Source organism: Lacerta agilis, chromosome 16 (assembly GCF_009819535.1).
Source record: "Lacerta agilis isolate rLacAgi1 chromosome 16, rLacAgi1.pri, whole genome shotgun sequence".
In the NCBI taxonomy this organism is placed as follows: Eukaryota; Metazoa; Chordata; class Lepidosauria; order Squamata; family Lacertidae; genus Lacerta; species Lacerta agilis.
This window is the reverse complement of record NC_046327.1, coordinates 5686068-5703209: the sequence shown is the minus strand read 5'-3', so window position 1 is coordinate 5703209 and position 17142 is coordinate 5686068. Positions and strand designations below refer to the sequence as shown.

At 47.4% G+C, this 17142-nt stretch overlaps 1 protein-coding gene across 1 annotated transcript in view; it reads right to left on the bottom strand.

The window, feature by feature from the left end:
• TEK (TEK receptor tyrosine kinase) overlaps positions 1–17142 on the bottom strand; it is a 54383-nt gene that overhangs the window by 16112 nt on the left and 21129 nt on the right. Inside the window, exons 5-14 of the mRNA XM_033173312.1 lie at positions 16161–16292; positions 13038–13178; positions 11227–11358; positions 9653–9807; positions 9164–9314; positions 6610–6765; positions 5743–5877; positions 4365–4658; positions 2872–3168; positions 583–749 (exon numbers count right to left, since the gene is read on the bottom strand). Of these exons, the coding sequence (XP_033029203.1) occupies positions 583–749; positions 2872–3168; positions 4365–4658; positions 5743–5877; positions 6610–6765; positions 9164–9314; positions 9653–9807; positions 11227–11358; positions 13038–13178; positions 16161–16292 (1760 nt within the window). The remainder of the gene's footprint in view (positions 1–582; positions 750–2871; positions 3169–4364; positions 4659–5742; positions 5878–6609; positions 6766–9163; positions 9315–9652; positions 9808–11226; positions 11359–13037; positions 13179–16160; positions 16293–17142) is intronic.

Genomic DNA, 17142 nt, shown 5'->3' with positions numbered 1-17142 from the left:
TGAGATGTGGTGTTGTTCTGTGAAGATGGAAGTTTCTCCAAAATGAGTTAAAAAACAACAACACTTGTATCGGTGTGCAGCAGAATAGGTTTTCCTTGGCTTAAAAGCACCCATAAACATATAGTCAAATTAACTGACCGAAGGAAAGTAGGCACAGATTTTCCAGGGGGAATATGAACCTGTATTGCAGGAATACAACTATGGAAATAATCCTGTTATATCTGGTTACTTTTATTGTATCTGCATGAATTGGTATTATTCCTCCTAATTTTTATTTAGGCGCAGCCCATCCATCTGATGATCTGCCAGTGGGTTTGGTTTTTGTAAAGTATCACCACTTAGGGTAACAATCAAGGTTTTAAGTAAGTAACAAGCAAAACCAATTTCGATACAGGAATGTTTAGGGGAGCGGAATAATCATTTCCCATTTTGGAAATCCCTTGTTAACAGTCCTGTGCGACACCTTTAAGATTAACCAATTTGAAACGGGAAACGCCCCGTCAATCTGTATTTGAAAGAGGTACTCTTCGCTTAATGCCTCATTTGCACATATCTATCCTCAAGGAAAACCAAGGGACTTACCACCACGTTTTGGAAGGCCTGGGCCATTCGCCGCTGGAAATTTGCACGCTTTAGCTGCAGCATGATGAAAAAGGCCAGCAGAATTGTCAGGCAGGTCATCCCTGCAGAGCCCAAGATAGCAATCAGTAGCATCCTCCCTCCTTTGGACTCAAATGGAACAGTGGGAACTATATGCATTAAAATAAAATAATAAATCAAAAGAAGTTGAATTCAGCACCTCGCCGACAAATACTAGAACCCAAATTTTACAGGCATGAAAACAAAGGCAGGGGAATATTGGTGCAATGCTAAATAAAGCTAGATGCCTTTAAGAGACCAGCGGGACTTACTCACATGCTTCAATGGACTTTAGATTGTGGCCTATAATCCATTTTGGCAGAAGTGGGTCCTAACAGCACATTCACCCTGACAGCATAATTTTCCTCTAGTGCTTTAACTTGTTCTTCCTACTCCCTTGTCCTTGTATTCAGTGCTGACAAAGCCTCTCCTCTTCCCGGAGGGGAGGGATTGTGACCGGGAATTGCTTCCCGTGCTTGCAGGGGTGTGTGGACGGGCCCCCTGCATCACTGGAGTCCTGGGCTCATGTCATGCCCCCAAGCCAGCCAATCCAGCTGGCTGAGCGGTGTGGTTTAGCCGCATTTAAACGGATGTGGGCCCTCGAGCTCTTCCTTGTTTGGTTCCTGCTTCCTCGGATCACCCTCCCTCCCTCCCTCTAGGTTTCGCTTCAGCACCTGACCTTGCTATGGACCTCAGTTGGTCGCCTGTTCAAGGGGCCTGGTAGGAATTTTTTCCACTTGGCAGATTGGCACCAGCCACTTGGTTTTTCGCCTACCTCGTAGCAAATCGTCACAACTTTGTAAGGTTTGACAGTTAGGCATTGGAAAATACGTTGTGTGTTGGAGGGGAGGTTGTGGAGCTTGAAGGGTATTCTGTTAAATGAATCCAGAAGTCTTGGTTCCTGTCCGATGCCCAGGTGGTGGCTAGGGCCATGGCATGACCCTCCGCTGACTCTAGGGGAAAGCTTCCAGCTGATTTGCATCAACAAGCTCCCCCTAAAAGGTAAGGGGGCGACTCTGGGGTTGCGGCGCTCATCTTGTTTTATTGGCCGAGGGAGCCGGCGTACAGCTTCCGGGTCATGTGGCCAGCAGGACTAAGCTGCTTCTGGCGAACCAGAGCAGCACACGGAAACGCCGTTTACCTTCCCACCAGAGCTGTACCTATTTATCTACTTGCACTTTGATGTGCTTTCGAACTGCTAGGTGGGCAGGAGCAGGGACCGAGCAATGGGAACTCACCCCGTCATGGGGATTCGAACCGCCAACCTTCTGATCGGCAAGCCCTAGGCTCTGTGGTTTAACCCACAGCACCACCCATATCCCTCAAGCTCCCCCTACAGGTTGTTAACTCTTGTGTGACTCCCTGCAGAGCGGGCAGGAGTCAAATATAGTCTGTTCGGATTCAGTGCCTAAGCCAATACCACTCACATTGTGTAACCAATAATGTTGTGGCCTTTTTTTAGCCCATTAACCTAAAATACTTGTGTCCATGTGTCTTATTTCATCACAAAGCGGGGGTGGTGTGGTGGGACCTTGACTCACAATATTCTATTTCCAATTGCCAGCTCTAGAAAGGATTGGTACTGAGAGCATAACCGCAGACCACGGAAAGCAAAGTTTTATAAAAGCTCTGCGGAGAAGTTTCCCTCCGTTCTCATGAGTGAAGTTCTTCTCGTGGGAAATTAGGACCTATAATTTCCTAATTATACATAAGTCACATGCACACAAATTATACATAAGCCACTTACACACACATGGCAAAGCAACAACAGTTATAGCATCATCATGGAAATCCTATCAACCACACAGCATGCATTTTGCAGCTTTTGCTGGGACTCAATTCATTTGGAATAAACATGCGTAAACTTGCTCAAACCTATCCATTCTCAAGGAAATCGGCCCTGAGTGCTCACTAGAAGGACAGATCCTGAAGTTGAGGCTCCAGTACTTTGGCCACCTCATGAGAAGAGAAGACTCCCTGGAAAAGACCCTGATGTTGGGAAAGATGGAGGGCACAAGGAGAAGGGGACGACAGAGGATGAGATGGTTGGACAGTGTTCTCGAAGTGACTGGCATGAGTTTGGCCAAACTGCGGGAGGCAGTGAAGGATAGGCGTGCCTAGTGTGCTCTGGTCCATGGGGTCATGAAGAGTCGAACACGACTGAATGACTGAACAACAACAACAACAAACTTGCTTGGTACATGAGATGCTCTGATCTCTGCTAAAACTAACCTTTCATTTCTGGGAGGGTTTTCAGTTCAGCCGAAAGATTATCGCTTGGTCCAACGTTGTTCTGTGCCCTTATCTGAACCACATATTCAGTGTTTGGTTCAAGACCCTTGAGGTGGTACTGGGTAACGGTCGTGTTTTTAATGGTGACATCGATGTGGTTGTGCTCTGTCTTGCCACGGCCTTTGTAGCTGAGGATGATGGAGGAGATGGAATGTCCTACTGCAGTCGACCAAGAGATGACAGCCGAGGAGTCGGTGACGTTTATAATTGTGAAGTTATCAGGTGCAGGGGGACGTTCTAGCAAAGAAACAAACGTATTAGCTTCCGTTTTGCATCACTCTGCGCACCCGCGACGAAAAGTTACGTGGAGTTGATTTCATCACTCGCAGTGAATCAGGGTTTGAGCCGGACAGGATGGTCTTGTGTGTTTAAAACTTGGCAACAACAAATAAAATAGTTAGCATAACAGTGCAATTGTATACAGTGGCACCTCGGTTCTTGAACGTAATCCATACCGGAAGACCGTTCGAGTTCCGAAACATTCGAAAACCGAGGCGCAAAGGGCGGTCTGCAAATGCAGTTGAGAAAATCGAAAAACACGCAGCGGAAGCCGTTCAACTTCCAAGGCACGTACGGAAATGGAAGCGTTTACTTCCGGGTTTTCGGCGTTCGGGTTCCGAAACGTTTGTCAACGGAGGCGTTCAAGAACCGAGGTACCACTGTACCAGAGTTATAAGTGGGACTTACTTCTCAGGAAGTGTGTGTAGGATTGCAGCCAGGGGTGCTGACTTGCCCCCCACATTGAGGGGGCCCGGAGTCGTGTGACACCATACACACGACGTCATACACCCCTCTGAGCGTCCCACCCCTGGCCGGTGCATGAGCACTTCCCCCGCAGTGGGGGGTGGGGTGCGCCCCCCTCAATATTGGGGAGGCTCAGCCCCCTGCCCACAAATATTAAGGGGGGTGAAGCCCCTTCTGCCCCCTATAGTTGGTGCCCCTGATTTCAGCCTGTTACAATACTGTGAGCCCTAGCTTGAACAATATTTTAATTTTTATTTTTGGAGGGTTTGTTCTGCCATTTCTGTTGACTCACTGCTTCATCTACAGCAGTGTTTTTCAACCACTGTTCCGCGGCACACTAGTGTGCCGTGAGATGTTGCCTGGTGTGCTATGGGAAAATTACTTTATATATAGTCAATATAGGCACAGAGTTAATTTTTTTAACATTTTCTAATGGTGGTGTGCCTCGTGATTTTTTTCATGAAACAAGTGTGCCTTTGCCCAAAAAAGGTTGAAAAACACTGATCTACAGCCCCCTGAGCTGCATCTTACACCACGGTAGGGAACCTTTTCCTGATCAAAGGCCACATTCCCTTCTGAGCCAAAGTTGTGAGCAGGACCAGAGGCAAGCATGGACTAAGCAGTACAAATTACAAATGAGGCCTGCTAGGTCATCCAAAGTGGGCTTCTTAGACTCTCCCTTAACTTACGGTCACTGAAGGTCCACGCGTCCAGATAGTCGCTCCATTCTCCTTCGGACTTGCTGTTCACGCGGACACGGCACTTGTAGTGGTGCCTGGGCTCTAGACTGTCAATGACCAAGGCGGACTCGTTTCCCCACAGCCGATGGGTCATGGTGACACCCCCGTTCTTATCACCCACGCTCTTCCATTCCACTTCGAGGTGGACGTCCTCTCCCACCTGCTGGCCCACCGGCTGCCAAGACAAGGTCAGCGCTGTCGTGCCTTTAGGAACGAGGGAGAGGCCCCTTGGCGGAGGGAGGCCTTTGGAGAGTCATGAGAAGGAATGTTAATGCCTTTGGAACCCCTCAGAGCAAAAGAAGAACCTGCCAAGAGTCCTTTGTGGTCCGCCATCTTGTTCCCCACTATGGCCACAAAGGGGTTTTCAGAAAGCACAGTAGCAAGGTGTGGAGGGCCTCCTCTGTGTCCCTAATATTTAGCCTCCAGATGTATTTTGCCTCTGAGAGGCCATTGAGCTATCATGGATATTTATTTTTATTTAAGATAACCACCACTACCCTCCAGTACCCGGCCTCGGGCTAGTGTACCTGAAGGAGCGTCTCCACCCCCATCGTTCTGCCCGGACACTGAGGTCCAGCTCCGAGGGCCTTCTGGTGGTTCCCTCCCTGCGAGAAGTGAAGCTACAGGGAACCAGGCAGAGGGCCTTCTCAGTAGTGGCACCCACCCTGTGGAATGCCCTCCCACCAGATGTCAAGGAAATAAACAACTACCTGACTTTTAGAAGACATCTAAAGGCAGCCCTGTTTAGGGAAGTTTTTAATGTTTGATGTTTTATTGTGTTTTTAATATTCTGTTGGGAGCTACCCAGAGTGGCTGGGAAACCCAGCCAGATGGGCGGGGTATTAATAATCATCATCATCATCACCATCATCATCATCATCCGTTAATTTGTCTAATCCTTCTCAGGCAGGGGAACCTGTGGCCCTCCTCATGTCATTGGCCTCCAGCTCCAATCAGCCCAGCCAGAGGTTGGGGGAAAAGCAGGATGAGGCCATTAATGGCTCCGGGAGGATCAGGATACCTGTGGTGACTACCTATAACAGCCTTGTTCAGGGCTCATGTTGTATAAGCATTTGGTTGGCCTCTGTATGAACAGAATGCAGGACAAGACAGGCCTTTGGCTGGGGCTGCTGGGAGTTGGAGCAACATCTGCAGGGCTACAGGTTCACTTCCGGGTTTGCGGAATTCGGAAGCCAATTTGTTCGACAACTAAGCCGTTTGGGAACCAAGGTACCACTGTACATGCGCACAATGTAGCCACAGGTAGTAAGGCAGTTGTAAGAAAGTGAGCATCCCCTTTATGAAAAAGGTCCGAAGATCCGCATACCAACAGCAGCCGTAGTGAAACTGGCCTCTGGCCCAGGATGCCCCACGCCCTTTTCTCCTCTGCGAGTCAGCCGGACACAGAAGGAATATTCTGTTTTGGGTTCCAAATCGCTTAACTTCCAGATCCTTTCAGTGACTGCATTTGAAAGGAGAAACAGCAACAACTGAATTACACGCACTGCTAAGTGATAAGGGAAGATACGAGTTGTAAACAAACATACCGGTACTTCTTTTGCTCAAAGGTTGCATGATGTTTACTGAGGTGCATGGGACGTGCTGACGTCATGCACGCATGCTGCAAGGTGTGCGCACACAGCAGGGTCATGTGGCACGGCACCAACGCAACCTTAATCATGGGGGCAAGGTGGCACACCAACTGTGAGCACTCTGCTAAACACAAACAGTGTACCGATGTGTGATGCTAACCATCGGCCCACCACCCAAAGAAATCGAACCGGGGTTAGCTGCATCAGCATTTTTATACTGCAAAGCCCGTATCAGTGGTAGACCCCTGCCATGGCTTTCCCTGAAGAATCATGGGAATTGTAGGTTGGTGAGGGGCTGAAGAACCTCTGCTAAAATTCTCCTTCATGGAACTATAAGAAGAACTTTGATGGATCAGTGTCTTGTCTTCCACAGTGGTCAACCAGATGCTCATGCAAAGCCCACAAACAGGAACCCCTTTTCCAGTTTTGGTTCCCCCACAACTGGTGGCTGAAGACAGGATCCTGAAAGTAGCAGGCAACAATGATGACCAGAAGCTACTGACCAAAGCGTCCAGATTGTTTGGGGGAAATAAAACAATGGTACCGTAGCACCTAAATGCTGCCTATATACAGAAACAGAAACTCTTGCAACAAACTCTTACCTTCCAATGACTTCCACTGAAATTTGGCGGTTTTGTAGAGAAGCTGCGTTGATACAATCGGCCCATCCCCGCTATATATATCAGCATTTGTATCAATGACGAGAAAATTATGTCCTCTTTGTACCAGTGTTGGAGCTTTTTGAGGCATGGGAAGAACTGGTCAAGAAGACAAATTGTTTAAACAACAACAAAAATTGGATTCTTATCTCATTATACAGAACAAAGACATTGGATTCTTATCTCATTATACATGACAAAGCTATCTTTAGCCATCTCACCCCTTGCTTTTCCGTTAAGACTAATTGCAGTCGTTAACAGTCGTCAGCAGGTTTCCCACACCTATCAGCCAATCACCCATTCCCACCACCCTTTTGAGTAATACCCCTCCCCACTCTCTCACTATATATAAGGGTCTGGTGACTTCTGTTTCAGTGTATCTGAAGAAGTGTGCATGCACACGAAAGCTCATACCAAGAACAAACTTAGTTGGTCTCTAAGGTGCTACTGGAAGGATTTTTTGATTTTATATTTTGTTTTGACTATGGCAGACCAACACGGCTACCTACCTGTAACAACAACAAAAATAGTAATGAAGTTTCTTTTTGTCTCCTGAATTATCAGGAGGCATGCAATGGATCAATACGGTTATTATATTTATCCTGTTGCTCTGCCTTGGAGGGGGTAATTCTCAGGTCAGTTTGTCCTGATACATCCTTTCAGAATGTGAGCCCCTAGTATGGAATCTACAGAAGCCTGTTATTCATACATTGCAAGACAGAGTGATTAGTTTCCCCACCAGAAACGGTAACTTAGAATCATAGAATCACAGAGTTGGAAGAGACCACAAGGGCCATCCAGTCCAACCCCCTGCCAAGCAGGAAACACCATCAAAGCATTCCTGACAGATGGCTGTCAAGACTCCGCTTAAAGACCTCCAAAGAAGGAGACTCCACCACACTCCTTGGCAGCAAATTCCACTGCTGAACAGCTCTCACTGTCAGGAAGTTCTTCCTAATGTTTAGGTGGAATCTTCTTTCTTGTAGTTTGAATCCATTGCGGAAAACAACCTTTCTCCCTCCTCCATATGACATCCTTTTATATATTTGAACATGGCTATCATATCACCCCTTAACCTTCTCTTCTCCAGGCTAAACATACCCAGCTCCCTAAGCCATTCCTCATAAGGCATTGTTTCCATTGTTATGAAACAGCTCTTGAAACGGGTGACGTTAGAGAGCAGTGGAGACTGGCCTATAGTTGGCTCTGCCTCTTTTTGGCTCTGTCTCCACCTACTGTTGACCTCCTGCCTTACACGCAACAGACACCAGCCACCACGAGTAAGAGATCTCTCTGGTTTCAAGCACCAGGTTTGGTGATGCATTTTAGGGTGTGCCCGATTTCGGTCACGTGACTAATGCCACCACAGCTAAGAAACCGAGTCATTTACTTCCCATCGGCCATCGTGGTCGATTTGGTTGCCCATCCTTCTTTTCAGGCAAGGTTCTCCTCCCTCTGTCTCCCCATTCCCTTTCTCATACTCATTCCGTTTTAATTTCCAAACAAAATCAAGTCTCCATACAGTTGATGGGACTCCCTGACAGCAATCCTCTCCGTGTCGTTCCGTCAAAAGCTACTGTTCTTCTCTAACTCAAAACTGTACTCAAGTCAACTTTGGGTGACTGTTGTTGATCTTCGTTGCCAGTGACTCATTTTGTCCTCCTGTCATGCAGGCAAGACTCAAAGGGCCTTTAAGATCTGTGGACATTTACATCTGTCAGATTTAGCTGACTGCTTTCTCAGTTCTTTGGTTTCCATGACAACTGAAATGATTTCCAGAGGCCACTGCTTCTGGGCATTCTCATTAGTATGGGAAACCAAGCACCGAAGTCATATAGTGTTTACCAGACTGGATTCCGGGGAAATTTCCTTCCTCCTCTTTGAGGGCATTTTCTACTTCAAATCAACATTTCAACAAAACGCATGACTTGCACTCAGAGGAACTACAACTGACTCTTAAGGGTGCATCACCGTTGAGTATCAACAAAGATTTACCATTCCATTAATTAATGCGTGCCTATTGCAATCAATGATGGGACGCGGGTGGCGCTGTGGTCTAAACCACAGAGCCTAGGGCTTGCCGATCGGAAGGTCGGCGGTTCGAATCCCTGCGATGGGGTGAGCTCCCGTTGCTCATTCCCTGCTCCTGCCAACCTAGCAGTTCGAAAACACGTCAAAGTGCAAGTAGATAAATAGGTACCGCTCCAGTGGGAAGGTAAACGGCGTTTTCGTGCGCTGCTCTGGTTTCACCAGAAGTGGCTTTGTCATGCTGGCCACATGACCTGGAAAAACTGTCTGCGGACAAATGCCGGCTCCCTCGGTCAGTAAAGCGAGATGAGCGCCGCAACCCCAGAGTCATTTGCGACTGCACTTAACTGTCAGGCATCCTTTACCATTTTATTGCAATCAATATCATTTAAGTGCGCACTTAGGCCGCACTGATTTAGGTGAGATATTTTGGTGTAGTCAAGTCTGAACTCAGACGGTTATCCGTTACCTTTAACTGTGACTTGGAAAGGTTGTTCCACCATGCCTGCTACTGTTTCAACAATGTAGACCCACGTTCCAGAATCAGAAGGCTGCACTTTTTCAACATGAAATGTGGCTTCCATAGCTTCTGACTGGTTTCTATTTGCCACTTGGGTAGGCTAAAAGAGCAAACAATAGAAACAAATTATTTAAATTAAATGTGTACAGACCTCATCCATAACAGTTCACTAGACTGACTGAAACCTCTTTTTCCTGCCTTCCTTGACATTCCTTAGATATTTTGACCAAGCAGGTTACTCCAAAAATTCACCTAGAAATTTCATTTAGGTGAATTTTGAGGCTGTTCAAGTGGGTTTTATCCTATATTTATTGGGGAAGGTGGGAAGTGCCATTTGCCAAAACAAATAATAATAATAATAATAATAATAATAATAATAATAATAATAATAATACAGCTCCTGCACACTCAAAAAGAGGGAACCAATCAGCAACTTACCTTAAGGACCGTCCCATCTTTTTTAATCAGTTTAATTTCTTCTTTTGTAGGAAGTGGCTTGCCGGTAGCTATGCAGCTAGATTTGAACTCCGAACCGGCATTGAGTTCCACAGCACCAGGCAAGTTCTTTATCTCGGGTGATTCATCTGCTGCACCTGTGTGTGAGGGAGATAAAAGAATTTACAGCATGCTATGTAGGCTGTTCATTCTCGCCAGAGATAGAAGGGGTCTGGCCCGGTATCCCTGGCTCAGTTTGGAAAAACAACAACACACTATCCTGTTTGTAACCAGGAAGCTAAGAAACCGGGGTTAATAGGTTTAATTGGATTAATCAATTTATGATAGCATACCCTCCAAGTGTCCCTATTTTCCAGGGGCAGCCCCAGATTTACAGAAGCCATCCAAGTTTCTGATTTGATCTCAGAGTATCCTACTTTTCCTTAAAGGTAAAGGTAAAGGGACCCCTGACCATCAGGTCCAGTCGTGTCCGACTCTGGGGTTGCGGCACTCATCTCGCTCTATAGGCCGAGGGAGCCGGCGTTTGTCCGCAGACAGCTTCCGGGTCATGTGGCCAGCATGACAAAGCCGCTTCTGGCGAAACCAGAGCAGCGCACGGAAACGCCGTTTACCTTCCCGCCAGAGCGGTCCCTATTTATCTACTTGCACTTTGACGTGCTTTCGAACTGCTAGGTGGGCAGGAGCTGGGACCGAGCAACAGGAGCTCACCCCAGCGCAGGGATTCGAACCACCGACCTTCTGATCAGCAAGCCCTAGACTCTGTGGTTTAACCCACAGCGCCACCTGGGTCCCTTTACTTTTCCTTAGGACGTCCCTATTTTCATCAGAGAAATGTTGGAGGGCATGGAGTTATGCGACCCCCGAGCCAAAGAAATACAACCTTTAGAAGACATCTGAAGGCAATCCTGTATACTAGGGAAGATTTTTTTAAAAAATGTTTTATTATGTTTTTATATACGTTGGAAGCTGTCCAGAGTGGCTGGGGAAACCCAGTTGGGTGGGTGGAGTATAAATAATAAAAATTATTATTATTATTATTATTAAGTCCCTATTTTCATCAGAGAAATGCTGTATGCTATTAGCATGCGCTCTGCCGCTGAGCTACGGCAAGCGAGTCTTGGCAAAAAAGAGAGATGTAACAACTGTTGTGCATTGATTCAAGGGTTATCATATCTGTATTACTATTGTCGGTATTCACATTAGGGGAAAGTAACTGCCTTCCTGTTCCAGAAGGAACAGCTACTATTGGTTCATTCAAGTTGCTGCATTTGAATCCTCAGTCTTATTGATTTCCACCAAAAGGCAGCTTTGTGATTGTTCCCTCCAAAATGTATCCTTTCTAGCCAGTCTTCTGTCCCTATAAATGTAGCTTCCCTCTCCTCAGTTCCCCAGTCTTGTTTGCCTGAATAAAGAGTGTTACATGAAGAAGCTGTCTCCTGCCTGCTATGTCAGAGAGCTGAAATCACTTGCTCAATCACTGTCCCCACGCTACAACAACAACCTTCGTACGAAGCACAAAATACTTTTGTTGCACTACAGTGTTACCTTTGCTTTACCTTCTTTTTCACATTCCAGACCGTGCCAACCCACATGGCAGATGCAGCCCTTAAAGCTGTCGCACGTCCCCCGGTTGCTGCAGCCGTTGCACTTCACTTTGCAATCGGGCCCATAAAAACCGGGCTTACAATCTGCAAAAACACACAGGGGGATAAGAGTTAACTGTGTGGCATCAGATACAAGGATCATTCTGGATTTCACGCGTCAGCTTGTTAGAGTTATCTACTTTGAGCATTTCTGTGTGTACTGGGGATGTGGGTGGCGCTCTGGTCTAAACCACTGAGCCTCTTGGGCTTGCTGATCATAAGGTCGGCGGTTCGAATCCCAGCGACGGGATGAGCTCCCTTTGCTCTGTCCCAGCTCCTGCCAACCTAGCAGTTTGAAAGCACGCCAGTGCAAGTAGATAAATAGGTACTACTTTGACGGGAAGGTAAATGGCGTTACTGTGTGCTCTGGCTTCCGTCACAGTGTCCTGTTGCACCAGAAGCAGTTTAGTCCTGCTAGCCACATGACTCAGAAAGCTGTCTGTGGAGAAAGGTCTGCTCCCTCGGCCTGAAAGCGAGATGAGTGCCACAACCCCATAGTCAACTAGACTTAACCGTCCGGGGTCCTTTTGTTGTTGTTCAGTCGTGTCCGACTCTTCGTGACCCCATGGACCGGAGCACGCCACGCACACCTATCTTTCACTGCCTCCTGCAGTTTGGCCAAACTCAGGTTAGTCGCTTCGAGAACACTGTCCAAACATCTCATCCTCTGTCGTCCCCTTCTCCTTGTGCTCTCCATCTTTCCCAACACCAGGGTCTTTTCTAGGGAGTCTTCTCTTCTTATGAGGTGGCCAAAGTACTGGAGCCTCAGCTTCAGGATCTGTCCTTCCAGTGAGCACTCAGGGCGGATTTCTTTAAGGATGGATGACTTTGATCTTTTTGCAGTCCATGGGACTCTCAAGAGTTTCCTCCAGCACCATAATTCAAAAGCATCAATTCTTCGGTGATCAGTCCTTTAGCTTTACATTATTTCTGTGTGTCTCAGCTGGAGTAAAGTGTCTTTCTTACAGTGCTCTTGCAAATGTGGGCTTGTAGGCTACCGCTCTTTGAGCAACTATAAGATTTGCACCTTGCCCTTGCAAGCACCCATGCCAAACCCTTCTTACAACCCAGTCCACCGATATGGCAACTCAACTGTGCATGTGAAGAAGGCTGCTTTACATTTGTAAAAGCACTCATGCGAGTTTCATCCAAGATGCTTGCTCAAATCGCTCAACACTGTTTAGATAATACTGCAGTAAGGTAAAGGGACACCTGACCGTTAGGTCCAGTCACGGACAACTCTGGAGTTGTGGCGCTCATCTCCCTTTACTGGCTGAGGGAGCCAGCGAACAGCTTCCGGGTCATGTGGCCAGCATGACAAAGCCGCTTCTGGCGAACCAGAGCAGTGCATGGAAACGCCATTTACCTTCCCGCCGGAGTGGTACCTATTTATCTACTTGCACTTTAACGTGCTTTCAAACTGCTAGGTGGGCAGGAGCTGGGACCGAGCAACGGGAGCTCACCCCATCGCGGGGATTCGAACCACCAACCTTCTGATCGGCAAGCCCTAGGCTCTGTGGTTTAGACCACAGCGCCACCCGCAACTACTGCAGTAGATGAATACAAATAATTTATACGAATGAATAGGGAGTGGATTAAAAAACAAACAAACCTAGCAATCTGGCCGACAGTCTGCTTTTAAGTGACTTTTTGTCCCTCCCACTGCCCCCTCCCCAGCAACACCTTCACATATCACCAGTGTAAAAGTGTGTATATGATTTTACCTTCATCACACTGCAGTCCGTTCCATCCTGAGGCACACGAACAGCCGTATGGGTCAGGCAGGCAAAACATTAAAGATTTGCAGCCTGACTTTTCTTTACAGCTCTCTTGGCAAGCCTTGCCAAATTTGTTTTCTCCACAAGCTGTAAACGGGAGAAGAAAAGTGTCAGACCGATGAACACTGCAAAACTATGACACTGCAAAACTATCAAACACCTTAAATATATTTATGGATTGTAAACATAACAAAAATGGGATATGTTAATAAAGATAACTGAAAACCTTACAAAAGACCAAGTACCCGGTATTCTCAAAGACTAAACCAGGGGTCCCCAAACTAAGGCCCGGGGGCCGGATCCTGCCTAATCGCCTTCTAAATCTGGCCCGTGGAAAGTCCGGGAATCAGCATGTTTTTACATGAGCAGAATGTGTGATTTATTTAAAATGCATCTCTGGGTTATTTGTGGGGCATAGGAATTCATTCATATATATATTTTTCAAAATATAGTCTGGCCCCCCACAAGGTCTGAGGGACAGAGGACCGGCCCCCTGCTGAAAAAGTTTGCTGACCCCTGGCCTAAACACACGTGCAGGTTTAGCTCTAGGCATGAATCCATTCCAGAAAGCTGAGAGTGGCTTCTCCACAAACCCAATTGCAGGTGTGGAATCCTCAATCCATATTGGGACCCAGAGGGGAGTCCAAGGTTTAAATCCCCACCATCGCCACACCAGGTATGCTTTGAATAAAGACTAGGGACTCTTCACCTGAAGGTATGTGCAGGGCCGTCTCATTCATAGGGGCTAGTGGCACAGCGCGCCAGGGTGCCGGCCCCCCCAGGGGCGCCCCTGCGAGCCCACCGGCATACTGGGCGCCCCCCTCCCCAACCCGCCTCTGCCCCCACGGGCGGGCTGTCGGCCGGGTGCTTGCACGCCGGCGGCGCAGCTGCTGCCGCCCATGCCAGTCCCGGGCAGGCTGCAAGCCGGCCGCCCTCGCCTCCCGTCCCGGGAGCACTGGAAGGGTGCGCAGAGCCCCGCGCCGCTCCAGTGCCACACCCCTCATTCCCTGCTCGCTCACCCCCCTCCCGAAGGGCGGCGAGCGCGGGAGGGAGGCAGCGGAGAGGCAGTAAGCCGGGGCCCCCGGCGGCCGATCTCCCTAAGACGGCCCTGGGTATGTGGGGCAAGCCAGCACTCATAATTTTTATTTGATTTTACAAACTAAAATTTACATTCAACATCATGAATAATAAAAAAGTAAGTAAACAGATTCGTCTGAATGTTTGGACTTCCCCCCCCACTCCGCTATGTGTTCCTTCGCTAGTCCTTTTCTGCTGCATATTTTAAGCTGCTCCAATTTTTAAGAATCCCATATATCCCAAATTCTTGTTACACTACAATTGTGATTCAAATCCTGCTAAAGAATTTCACTGTTTACTGTGGTCTCCAAGGTAAGTTATCAATTCCCCCTGTTTTTTTATTGAAATGCTGGTCTTTCTGGTTTCTGATTTTCCCAGTCGTTTTCGCCATCTCCGCCAAGCCCATCAGTTTGGTCTGCCATTCCTCTCTGGTGGGAACTTGTTCTTCCTTCCATCTCTGGGCTAAATGGCTTGTTTCTTCATAGCGCACAGGGCCAGGTCAATACATTCTGGCACCTGAGGCGAACACCAAAATGGTGCCCGCCTCCTTCCCCAACCAGAGAAGAAAGGGCAAGTGGAGATCTACATCAGGAACAAGGGTGGAACAAAGATCTACATCCAGGGGTGGAGCGAGGGGTGGGTGGGGCTGCCCTGGGTTCCAGGGGAGGGGGGTTGACACTTGGGCTGGCCTCTCCCTACCCCACTGGTGGGCCCCAGACGGGCCGCGGGGCGGATCGACCTCGCCCCGCAGCCTGCTCGCAAACCTGCTCAGTGGTCTGCTTGCAAGCCATGGAGCGAGGCCGCTCCACCCCATGGCTCATCCGGGTCCTGCCTGGCGCCGCCGCTATGCGCAGTGCATTGTGCAGTTTGCGCAGTACATTGTGCAGTTTGCGAGCAGGCTGCGGGGCAAGTGGCACATGCGCCGCTCCTGGGTCCCCGGGTTTGCCGCCCCAGGTGACTGAGTGGCTCACTCCGCCACTGTCTATATCATGAACAGAGCAGGACTAAGGATTTACATTGGGTACAAAATGGTGGGAGGAGACCAGCAGCGCCTCCTATTTGTCAAGAGGCCACTGTAGAGCCGCCATGGCCGTCAATGAAGCATATGCCGTCAAGGCATATGCCACAGCAGCAGGCAATGCATTCCTCAGAGGCTGGATCCGAGAACCCTGCCGCCCGAGGCACTTGCCTCACCTTGCCTCATGGGTGGGCCAGCCCTGACTGTGTGCACCACAGGTAGGAGAGGGGCAGATTCAACCGAGCAGCATGCACCAGCTCACTGCTGCTTTACCATGATGCACAAACCAGGCAAATGCATGGATGAAATGTGGAACTCAGTAATTTCTACAACGAACGCTTTGTCAAGCAGGGTCAGGACCATTTGGAACGGCTGAAGGTTAACATTCTGCCTGTTGGGAAAAAATGTACTGTGGTACCTTGGTTCTCAAACGCCTTGTTACTCAAACAACCTGGCACCCAAACACTGCAAACACAGAAGGAAGTGTCCCGGTTTGCAAACTTTTTTCGGAAGCTGAACGTGCTCCGTTTTGAGTGCCACGCTTCCATTTTGAATGCTACACTTCCATTTTGAGTCTTACACTGAGGCCTGTCTGTTTTTGCTATGTGTTTTCGTTTTTGCAGCTCAGTTTTTGTGACTGTGTGGAACCCGGTTCAGCTACTGATTGATTGATTGATTTGTGACTGCAGTACATTGTTTATTGCTTTCATTTTATGGCTCAATGGTCTCGTATAGATAGTAAAATTCATGATAAATTGCTGTCTTAGGGGTTGTTTTTAAAAGTCTGCAACGGATTAATGCATTTTGCATGACTTTCTATGGGAAAGCGTGCCTTGGTTTTGGAACACTTTGGTTTTGGAACAGACTTCTGGAACAGATTAAGTTTGAGAACCGAGGTACCACTGTACTTTTAAGAAAGGACGATTTTATCTGCAGCGTATGCTTTAATTTTTGTATGTTTTGACATCTCTTACCCTTTTCGCAGGTTTTCCCCATGAACCCAGGGGGGCAAATGCACTCCCCAGTATCTTCATGGCAGATACCGTTGTTCTTGCACTCTGGACAGTGAGAGCTACAGTCGGGTCCCCATTTTTGAGATGCACACCCTTTGTGGAAAAGTATAAGAGTCAGTGAGGGACTGAGATCCTGAACCAAATCCTGCGCTCTCTCTGCGTTTGTGGTTTTTTTTAACAGGTGTCTCATCTGTAAAAGCTTCTACAGCACCACCCAAGTATGAGCTGCTCTGGTTCCTCCTCTTCTAGGAGTGCTTTTAAATGTGTTTTAAATTTATGGTGTTGATGTGTTCAGAGATCAACCCCGTTGTGTTCTGCTGTTTGTTTTTAAATATCGATTAAGCATTCGGAAAGAACAGTTCCTAACACGTACGTTTCCTTTGGAACTTTCACAGCTGTTTTTTTCTCTCCTAAACACGTGTGACTTGGGTTCTATTTAGTGGGGGTGGCGTAGAAATTGAAAGAACACGTAAACAATGAACAAACCAGCAAGTGTGTTTTTTCCTGTCCATTTAAACTTGGCCTTGTTGTATTCTAACTATTAATTGTGCCTCCCCTGCTACACAGTTTCGGTAAAAATGAAAAGAGAACTTTCACATTTCAGCTTTTTTCTGCAAACCATCACTTGCTCCTTGAGATGTGAAGGCCCGGAAAAAAACCCCAGAAAAATTCGGAACCCCCCCCCCGGGTTTTTTCCATTTTTTTTCCTGAAGCCTTTTTTGTTTTTTTCTGAAAAATTGGAAAATGGAAAAAAAATAAAAAATAGATTATGAATGTTTTATTTTAACATGATGAATAAAATATTTTAAGATAAGTGGTTCAAATATTTTATAAATCATTTCTAAAAAATATGTATGCTAACAGATTATTCTAATTTCTGTGAGGACAAGCAAGTCCTAGGTTGCAAACTGAACTCTCCAATGCAAGAACAAGATACATTTCT